The sequence below is a fragment of the Limulus polyphemus genome, unplaced genomic scaffold, assembly GCF_000517525.1.
Source record: "Limulus polyphemus unplaced genomic scaffold, Limulus_polyphemus-2.1.2 Scaffold159, whole genome shotgun sequence".
In the NCBI taxonomy this organism is placed as follows: domain Eukaryota; kingdom Metazoa; phylum Arthropoda; class Merostomata; order Xiphosura; family Limulidae; genus Limulus; species Limulus polyphemus.
Genome location: NW_013665769.1, coordinates 572,422 through 583,857, shown reverse-complemented (window position 1 = coordinate 583,857; position 11,436 = coordinate 572,422). Strand labels below are relative to the sequence as shown.

General features: G+C 32.2%; 1 protein-coding gene across 4 annotated transcripts in view; it reads left to right on the top strand.

Moving 5' to 3' along the window:
- Window positions 1–11,436, top strand: part of LOC106476825 (diuretic hormone class 2-like) — a 36,955-nt gene that overhangs the window by 12,475 nt on the left and 13,044 nt on the right. Inside the window, exons 3-4 of one of the 4 annotated variants that reach the window (XM_022381387.1) lie at window positions 6,653–6,751; window positions 7,259–7,464. The exons of 1 other annotated variant lie outside the window; for it this stretch is intronic. In XM_022381387.1, coding sequence (XP_022237095.1) covers window positions 6,653–6,751; window positions 7,259–7,397 — 238 coding nt within the window. In that variant the 3' untranslated portion in view covers window positions 7,398–7,464. Of the gene's footprint in view, window positions 1–4,478; window positions 4,538–6,652; window positions 6,752–7,258; window positions 7,465–11,436 lie in introns of those variants that run through there. 2 more of the 4 variants (XM_022381384.1, XM_022381386.1) reach the window with 2 other exon arrangements.

The following is an 11,436-nucleotide window of genomic DNA, read 5'->3' as shown; positions in this document are numbered from 1 at the left end:
AAAACGCAGGAAAACAAAATAGTAAAGAAAAAGAAACACGGAAATAAGCTATTAAAATGGACGACAACGGGTTATTGGTCAAACTTCATAATTGTCACATACCTGCATATACAGTACTTATAGAAAGTTAATATATCTACGTCAACAAATATTAGTGTTCAAGATAAATAAAAAAAAACTTTTGCTGTGTATACAAAGGTTAATAATCTAGTACAACACCCAACCTTGACATTATGCTGTTAAAACAGGAGTTCGGTTGTGTACATGATCGTCAGTTACCACGTGGTTTGAGGCAAAACAGGAATAATGTAATAGAAATAATCCGCTGTTAGAATATTTATTTAATATAACACATTTTGACACTTTCGAATTTAAGTAAAACTTCAATATTTATTATATTTTAATAAATGCTATTATTTAAAAGTATTATATTCAGGTTTTATTACTAGACATATCTACACAAGAAGAAGTTTTACAGTTTATTACAGACTTTTGAATGTATAATTAAGTGCAAAAATTTATATATTTTCAAGATAAGTGCTTATTGTTTCTTGTTTCCCATAAAGCTACACATTGGGCTTTCTTCGAAGAATCAAGACCTGAATTTTAGCGTTTTATGCTGTCAAGTTTAGCGCTGAGTTATTCAGGGGGTATAAAGATGAACGAATTAGCAGTTTCGTGTTGAGTTTACTTACTGGTTATAAATATTAGTTTTTTCAAGTTACAACTTTTACAGTAAGGAAGAATATTTTTAAAAATACTCTTTTTTACTGTAAAATTTGTAACTTGTAATGAAATGATAAATTATGAAAGAATGTTTCAATTTGATAAAGAAATCCTATGGGTTTTGACAATTATCAAAACAATATATCAACAGTTTCATTGTTGTTGCTTATGTCTATATTCAAAGTATCTGTGCGTGAAGTTATGAAAAAAAGGTAAGCGAGAAATATGGCTGTGATACAAGCACAACAAGGAACTTTTCAATACAAAGGATCCTATTAAATCAAGACAATTCGTAGATCTTGCCAATTAAAGCAGAGTTAGTGCGCTCAAATTTTGTTTGTTGAGAAAATAAAATAATCCTTTTAACAAATTGAAGTAGTCTTTAATTAAAACTTGGCATATAATTACCTTTTATAATGTAGTAAAATATAGTGATAGGCTAGAGGAAAGACAGCTGGTCAATACAACCAACCGCCATCTTTTGTCAGAACGAATAGTGGAATTCAACGGTCACTCTTATAACGCACTCACTGCCCCAAAGCGCGTAGCACAATATTTTTTTTACGGTAACGGGACGCAACCACAGAACCTCAGCTCCACAGACCGATACGATAACCAACAAACCGCTCTCGACTCTAACTGTTCTGAATATAAAAGTCTAGGAACTGATTAACACCTGTAATAATGATGTAATCACCTCGACACTTATTGGTGGTGTTAATCAGTTTGAAACTTTCAGGGAACAGATACAGGAAAACATTTTGGAAACCTTTTTGTTCCATGAAATTACAAATAGCCTGAGATCCACAATATGCGGGGAAATAACATTTCTTCCTCTTTGTAGCAGAAACAGTTTTGTTTGGACCAGGAACAATGCGAGCACATCAGGTATGGAAAAAATAATCCATTATTCCCTTTACTCACTAAATCCTCTTACTCGGTCTGTATTTTATCGTAAAAAATATCTTAGCGATATTATAACGTTTATTTAATTATAGTATTTTGGCACTTGTGTATAAAGTTAAAATCATAAATAATATTCAACATTAAACTGGTACACAATTAAAAACATTTTATTTAAGCCTATCTATGGCTTTCAAAAAGTTGACGACTCTACATGTTTCGACGTTACAACGTCATCCTTCTGAGGACCAGTCTTGCACGTGGACAAAGTGGACAACAATCCAGAGCATCTTGAAAATTTAAAAGTCTGAACTGAACATTCTATTTCATTTCTATGATTATCAAAACCAGAAATCTTACAAGGGCTGTGTGTATATAATATAAGTCTAACAGGCACAAGCCTTTTTTGTTATTACCTTTTTTATTTCTTTTTATTGATGCTTTTAAGAATGACAAGAAAGAACCCGTGTTTACTGTATCACGTCCAGAAAAATTGGTGTGACAAGAAACGTCAATCCGATAAAAACAAACTCAGTTTTAACTAGAGAATCCTTAACTCCAGAACTTATTATTGCATGGAAAATTGACTGGATTATTTGGGCTTCTCTTCTAAATCCTAACACCTATTTAGCTCTATGTCATAACCACCTGTTTAATCCGATTATCTAGAACAAGTGCGTCCTACAAATAATGTTGTTGTGTTTTTTTAGGTATTTAGAACAAGCATCTATAATATTAAGTAATTAATTAGGTTCTATCAATACCAATTAAGTCTTTGGCTTGACAAGTGACACACGAAAGAAAAATTTTATTTATATTATTCTTCGAAATTTAAACTGAAATTTAATGAACATTATTTGCCACTAACGTATTGTAGAACAAAAAGAGATTTAAAAAGATTCAGTTTGAATACATTTTCCTTAGTACGTTTAACGATAACACAGGATGGAATGATTTTTGTTTTACTTTTACGGAAACGTTTATATAGATAAAGGATGGAAAATATACATATTTTTTATCATCGCGTGGCAAAACAGGTTATAAGATCTCCAGAACATCTTCTTCAGGAAGCTTGTTTGTTTGTTTTTTGGAATTTCGCGCAAAGCTACACGAGGGCTATCTGCGCTAGCCGTCCCTAATTTAGCAGTGTAAGACTAGAGGGAAGGCAGCTAGTCATCACCACCCACCGCCAACTCTTGGGTTACTCTTTTACCAACGAATAGTGGGATTGACCGTCACATTATAAAGCCCCCACGGCTGAAAGGGCGAGCATGTTTGGTGGGATGCGGATTCGAACCCGCGACCCTCAGACTGTGAGTCGAGCGCCTTATCCACCTGGCCATGCCGGGCACTTCAGGAAGCCACTACGTTTATATGTTGTTATTTTACAAGTTAGTAGAATATTTCAAATAGTTTAAAAGGTATTTTCTCAATATGTTAGTCGCTACAGCAAAATAGTAACAAAACATAGTATAATCAGAATAAATTTGAATGAGCACCAATATCATAAGTATAAACCTAAAATAGAATTTAATTACCAAATAATACAAAAATTGGAATGAATCTTAAAAACAAATGTTTTAAATGAATAATAGAATTAGAGAAATACTTATATTACAAAAATTAACGTGAATGAGTTATATTATTACAATACTAACTTCTCATCAAAGCAAGATACTTTTATAGAATATAATTAAAAATAATGTTTTTCCATTATTACTTCAAAAAAATAGAATCGTTTGCTCCATCAGCTCGATGTCCTCGCTTTTAGCGATATATTTGGCCGTAATCCTAATAATTAACTGTTACCTGTAATAAACAAAAATACTTTTCTTTCAACAATAAGCTTTGCTTCTTATTATGTCTAACGCACGCTGTAGAAATGCACACTATAGATTTGATTAGAATATATTATTTAACCATTTGAAGCTTTGAACGGTCAGTTACGGTTTGTGTTTTAGTGGAAAGCGAATCGTTGAGTGTTCAATAAAAAAATACCAAATTTTATGTTATAAGGTCGTTTATTTCTAGTATTAAAATGTTTTCTATACACAAATGTGCACTAGAGAAATTAAATGATGAAAAATATACTACGGCCATGAAATTACCAATATTATGTTACATATTCTATATAAAACGCATTTATTTTATATAAAACAGATATAACTGTATTTTTTCATCTTATATAAAGAATTCAAGGATTTTAACGCCAACAAAGGTAGTTTCTAAATAACAAAACTCTACTGGGTATTTATGGGTAGCTAAATATGTGCAGGGTTTTGCTGAATAATTGAATAATATTTGTTCTATTAAAAGTTTTATCACTTAGTTTTCGATCTTCTTAGAGTGTTTTATTTATCTTATGGTAATTAAAGGCTTCCTAATGGACGCACTGTAACCACCGTCAACAATAAGAGGAAATTTTAGAACAGATAATCAAAATATGTTAATAACAATTAAACAATTTTTCTTGTAAAAATCTCAGCTGCCAAGGTCGTTTTAATTAACTGGTGTAAAATAGTTCTTATACATACTCCATGACAGCATACATATAAAACAGAACCAAATCCTAAGAATATTTAGCACCATACAATCAGACGGACCTAGAACCGTACTTAAAGATATTTAGTACGCGAATGTTTGGAATTTAGCCACAACTTGTACACACAACAGCGTCTCTTTCAATGTTGTATTAATGTTCTTGAATCCTTGTGATCTCCTTAACCAATAACAAAAGTGTAGAAAGTGACGTCATAACGGGCGTCAATCCTGCATTTTCTACCAAATGATTTCCATATAAAGCGGAGAAGTCTGGCAACAGCACTGCAATTCGACCTCACAGGCAGCAGCAAGAACCTACCTGACAGAAGGGTGAAACTTTCAGCTGAATTTTTGCATCACTCTAGAGGTAAGTTTGCATCTATTTCATGATATACACTGTCAACTCACTGTTCAATAACAACATAATAAAATCAACAATTGAAAACATGTAGGTTTGTTTCCTTAGTTGAAATATTTAAAATGCAAGGAAGACCGTTACACTTTTAAGAACGTGCATATGTATGTATACATGTTATATAGAAAAAGCAAACTAATTTTCCATATAAATTTTGTGTTACTTTTTTGTAATCATTCATGAATGCCACATAGATCATAACATTTGTCTAATAGTTTTAAAGTAGTTACAGTAGCCTTGCTGTTTTGGTCTGCATGTATAATACACTTTCTAGGTTTTAAGTTTACTAGCTACTAACAAAGCTTTAGACAAGAAACCTTTAGTTATATTTTCTGGAATGGACTAATGGACTCGCACTATCACTCTCCAATCGATAATTTTGAAAAATGGAACATACTACATTATTTTAACTTACATCAGGGTGTATGTGGAATTAAATATTGTGAGGCAGTATAACTCTAATAACCTACTGGATAGCTTTGTGAGGCAGTATAACGCTAATAACCTACTGGATAGCTTTGTGAGGCAGTATAACGCTAATAACTTACTGGATAGCTTGTCTGATACGTGAATTTAAGGATTCACAGTTAACTTCTTGTTGCCTCTAAAAAAACTGCGCATTTTTGGAAAGTGATCTTGCTGTAACAGTGACGTCACTTCACACTATTAGATCAGATAATATGATCTCCAGAGTTGTTTGCGGGTGCTGTTCACTAGTTGTCTTGCTTTTAGTCTATTAGTGCAGCTATGCATTGATATCACTTTTGTATAGCTGTGTGCGAAATTCTAGGACAGAGAATGCACTAAAAATTGAAAATTACAAGGATATTAAAGTCATAGGAAAGATATATATATACTAACATACACAGTAAAAACCATATCTCGGTAGCTTTGTAACACACAATTTGGCATATTTTGGTTTGTACTTGAATAAACACAGATCTTTAAAATTTTACAGAATAGTTCAAATCAAACTTTTGTTTTGGAACACTGCTTTTGTTTGAGAAATACAACCTATTTCACATTTCAGCTTAATACTGAACCACATCGTTTCTGATATTTTAATTTTGAAATACTGATAAAAAATAGTCAACCTTTTTTTTTAATTTGGAATGAATATATCTGCTTCCAAACCAGATAGTCTGAAGACAAATCATCATTTCTAAATACATGGATTTATTCATTCTATGTATTTCCGAAATTTTACAATTAGGGTTAAACAGTTAAATCAAGGAAAAACTGGTAAAAATAGATCACACGAATAATGTAGAAAGTTTAAAATGGATTGGTCCTTAACCTCATATTTTGGGTGTTCAATTTATGAATTATTCACTTTGATTTAGTTATAAAAGGGAATTTTTTGTTTCTCCAGTGAGTCTAGTTGAGCAACTGTTATTGGACTAAGTTTACTCTGTTCTTCAGTTTGGGTACTTTGTTTGTTTGATGAGCCAATCATTGCACCAAATAACCCGAAGCTATTTCAAATAAAACACGGTTGGGGAGACTCAGCTTTGTTAACAGAAAAACCTTATTGGATTGTAATAATTGGGGTGTGATTTATTCCACAGACGTAGTCGATAAATCTAGACAAACTCTGTAATGCAAAGTTCTCTAGTGGGATTTCTATTTATTGGTAAAGGTCACAAATTAGTAAGCATCTGAGTTGGAGAGAACTCAAGAAGAATTCGTTCGTTATTTGGCCCAAATTAAGTGTACTTATTTGTCTCTTTAGGCCAAACAAGAGGTGCATACTACTCTCGAAACAAGAGTACTCTACAACTAGATAAGAAAAATAAGATTGCTTTGGGCATGGTGACTTTATTCTTAACAACATATTTCTCGATAGTAATTTTTTTTCATTAAAATTTGTATCCTTATGTTACCAAAACACCGGCGAAGAACCCTACCAATAAGTATATATTGAAACTAGTCTGTCGTTTTATCATAAATTCATCTAGTTTTCTTCTTAAATACGAAAAGCAAGATAGACGATAAGACGAAAATTTTCAAAATGTATCTGTATTTGATTTAGTTCTGTTTCACACTACTGCCTCATCTGTTATCTAGGTTAAAGCGCACTCTGGTGGAAATTGAACACCCTGATGAAGTCGTTCGAGTCTTGACCGGAGTAGTGGAGAATCTGCTTGCTTCTGACAGCGGTAAAACGTACGTAAAAAGCGAGCTTTCTTTTTAGTGTCTTACTAAAAGTACAATAATATTTATATTATTATAATTAATTAATCATCAAAGAAAATATATAACAAAAGATATAACTTGATGAAACCGACATTACATGATATTGTTAATAAATATTCTAATATCCGATAAAATTGAAGGGAAAAGTAAGACATAGGTAAAACAATGCTAAATATTTTCAATTAAATAACAATGCTATAATGTAGGCAGCTTTCAGAGCAAAGACTCTTTCAGGTCTAGAATTGAGATTATATTTTACTACAGATATTAATGAACAAGATATCAGTTCAGTTGTATTAACTAATTTCCTGTTAAGCTTTCGATCCATTTTAAACAAATTTGACTAAAATGTTGTGAATTGCAAACACTACACAGACAGCTTCCTCGTTTTCTGTAATACTATTCCATTGGACACTTTTTGTTGTTGCATAAACAATGCATCAAGTTTTGACTATCTTTTATTCCGATATTATTTAGTGAGAAGCGAGGACTGGACTTAGGATTGTCCCGTGGATTTTCTGAAAGCCAAGCTGCTAAACATCTGATGGGATTAGCAGCTGCCAAGTTCGCTGGTGGACCTGGTAGACGGCGTCGTGACGTCAGCAACGAAGAATGAATGATTGAGTTAGAGCTGTTATTAAATCTCAACTCTTAAATAAAATAATACAAATTTGCACATTAGAAATGTAATTTAGTGTACTTGTAAAAATAAAATACTTTTTGCACGAAATGCAGTTCTCTGGTTTTATTAATATGCGCTGCTTTATTTGGATTAGCCCGCCAGTGGCACAGCGGTATGTCTGCGGATTTAGAACGCTAAAATTCGGGTTTCGATACCCTTGGTGGGCAGAGCACAGATAGCCTATTGTGTAGCTTTGTGCTTAATTACAAACAAAACTTTTAATTTTGGTCAGTAATAAAATACTTTTTTTTTTATTATTCCTGTAAACTCACAGTGGAGCATAGGGCCGTAACAACACCTCACCAACGGAAAGTTGTTGTTGCAGTTACTTGTAGTAGGTTGGTTTTTACGGGGTGAAGTTGCTAGCCCCACGCCCCGCTGGACTTGGGACCAGGCAAAGGCGGAGGTTGGCATGTTTGGTGTGACGGGGATTCGAACCCGCGACCCTCATATTACGAGTCGAGCGCCATAACCACCTGGCCATGCCGGGTCCAATAAAATACTTAGACCCTCATTATTGTTTGATCAGTAGTGAGATAATAGCATATTATCTTCCTTTTCTACAATTATATTTAGATCTTAAAAAATCTACACTCATGATAGTGACTTAAGATTATAGTTATTTATTTTAAACATGTAGCCAGATACAGAAGCTATGATCTTGAAATCATTAATAGGTTATGCATAAAACATAACAATAAATTAAAAATGTCATAATATACATAGGTAAAAGGAAAGTTATTATGGTTCAATAACATTCTGACCGGTATAAAAGATAAAGATGTTGATGAGTGTGAGATTTATAAAATTCCTTATGTCTGTGGTCAATTTTACATTGGCCAAACGTGCAGAAATTTGAAATGTGGGATCAAGGAACATAAAAATGGGGTAGAAAAATATAAAGTAACTGAGTCGGCCTTAATAGAACATGTGGCAAACACGTTTCATATTATATATTGGAATAATATTAAACTAATAAATCAGGTGGAATTAATATGTTAATTAAATATTAGGGAAACTATAGATATTGAAAAAAAATCAAATACATTGTGTTAAACAGGGAGGTTGGTCCAGGTTTAGAAGAAACGAAGTACTGGATATTTGTTTAATTATTCTAAATGGCGCCATAGGTGTGTAAATCAAACTTCAACTTTCGTTCTTCTGGATGGTGGCGTAGGTAATTGAAATATGTATTATTTGTAGAGATGGTCCCTAGTTATAATAAATTTTATTGTGAAATTATTTTAATGCTGTACGCTTTTTAATTGTTTATATTTTAGTTTTTATTTCGATGTGCTAGCGTTGTGAAGTGTTTGTCATTTTTATAGTTTACTTTTAATATTAGAAAATAAATTGTTTGAAGCTATAGGTTTTTAATATAAAAAATGTGTTTAAGCTTAATTCTTAGACGTTATTGAAGTTTGATAACATACACAAATGTATATACATATATATATATGTTTGTAAACAAAATATTGTTTGTTGATTGAATTACACCCAAAGCTTCTCCAAGGCTATCTACGTTAGCCCTTCCTAATTTTGAAAAGCAGCTGCTTAATACCACCAGCTCTTGAGCTATTATAATCCTATACTGGAATTTAACCGTCACTGTTATAATAGACCTTTAGCCTTAAGGTGCGGAACACGTTTTCTTTTTTCTGTATGGGAGGAGTATTAACGGGACGCAAAGCACTGAACCTCACAAATATTTTATACATATATATGGTCATGATCTTCTAGAGCGCAGTTAATATATTTACTCTGAGATGTATTAGGATTAAATTCTTGTCTACATATTTATGAACCCGTCAACGATCATGTTGGTCCTTTCAACCGAAATATCATGAATATTTTATATATATATATCATACTTGCTCTTTCATCTGTCGGGGCGTAATAATGTAACGGTCTACCTCACTTTGCGGTGGTAAAAAGTAGCCCAAGAGCTGGAGTTGGTTTGTGATAACTTAGTTGCTTTCCTTCTAGTCTGTAACGTTAAAATTATGGATAGCTAACGTAGATAGCCCTCCAGTAACCCGGCGCGACATTCAACAAACAAGCAATACGTATACATAAATGTATAGGAATATAGTTAAACAGATGCGTTTTAGTTTTTATAATTTTAATGAAACGGTAAAAAATATAAATTGTAACGTTTGTTTTGTATATACATATACATATATATATATATTATTCTATTACTTGTGTGTTTAGATACATTTTTTTTCACACGAAATTTGTTTTAAGTCTTAAAAAATGAGTCGTGAGTGCCTCTCTCCGCTACTTGTTTTGCTGTAATCAATTTCTCAGCTTTTATATGAAATGTTGACAAATCCTCACATTTTTCAATATAACTTTTACAATGAATAGATATTTTATAACACAGAAACATGTAAACTAAACTGCAGCAACAAATCGATCTCGACAGTTCGGCGACATGTACCAACTTTAAACAGTTTTAATGTTGTTTAACCTATTATTATGAGGTTGAAAGATGAACTTACATGATGAAGAATTTTAGCTTGATATATTTCAAAACTTAGAAGGTTTGGAAAAAACTTCAAGAAATTGAAATTATGAAGAGGATATTAAAATTCAAAGGAGAATTCAATTATTTAAAAACCGACAACATTTTTTATAAAAACAAGGGCACGGTTATTATTACCTTAAATAGACAAAGCGTTTTTGAAATAAACTCCGTTTTTCAGTTTAATTCTGCTATTTAACTTTAGCCAAATTATTACTAAATAAATAAAAATATTATAAAGAACATACAAATATATATCATTTTTGTATGAATTATGTTCGAATAAATGAAACTGTTGACTTTAATTTAGTATGAGTAACATAAAGTAGAACGAGTTGGCAAATAAGAACCAGTGTTGCATATACAGGGTACACTTTACATTTCGAGGAATGAGATAAAATATCCTAGTAGGAGAGGGTAATCTGTACAGTGAGGATACCTGTAAAATGAGAGCAAACATAAAATGTGAATTTAAAAATTAGGATCACCAATGAGTGTTGAAGACTACGACGTCTCACATTTGAAACTATGATTCAACATATATAGTCATTCACTCTTAACCAAACATAGAAAAACAAAATTGGAAAGAAAAACAAACAAGGAAATAAGCTATCGAAAATGGAAAATAGCAAGTTATTAGTCAAATCCCTTAATTGTCACATACCTGCATAAACAGTGCCTAAAGAAAGTTAATGTATCTATGTCAAAAAATATTACTATTCAAGATGAATTAAAAAAAACTGTCGCTGTCTTTACAAGTTTTAATAATCTAGTACAACACCCAACCTTAACATTATGCTGTTAAAATTGGAGTTCGGGTGTGTACATGAGCGTCAGTTACCACGTGGTGTGAGGCAAAACAGGCATAGTGTTTCTTTGTTTGTTATGGATTTCGCACAAAGCTACACGAGGGCTATCTGCACTAGCCGTCCATAATTTAGCAGTGTAAGACAAGAGGGAAGGCAGCTAGTCATCCCCACCCACCGCCAACTCTTGGGTTACTCTTTTACCAACGACAGGGATTCGAACTTGCGATCCACAGTTTGTGAGTCGAGCGCCCTAACCACTTGGCCATGATGGGCCGAAGCATAGTGTAATAGAAATAATCCGCTGTTAAAACATTTATTTAATATAACAAATTTTGACATTGTCGAATTTAAGTAATACTTCAATATTTATTACTTTTTAATATTTGAATAAATGCTATTATTTAAAAGTATTATATTCAAGGTTTATTACTAGACAGGTCTACACTTGAAAAATATTTCCAGTCTATTACAGATTTTTCAATATGTAATTAAGTGTAAATAATATATTCTTTTAAAAGATAATGCTTATTTGTTTCCTTTTTTTTCATAAATTGCACAATGGGCTATCCACAGGGAATAAAACTCTGACTTTTAGTGTTATAAACTGTCAAGTTTACCGCTGAGTTATTCAGGGAGT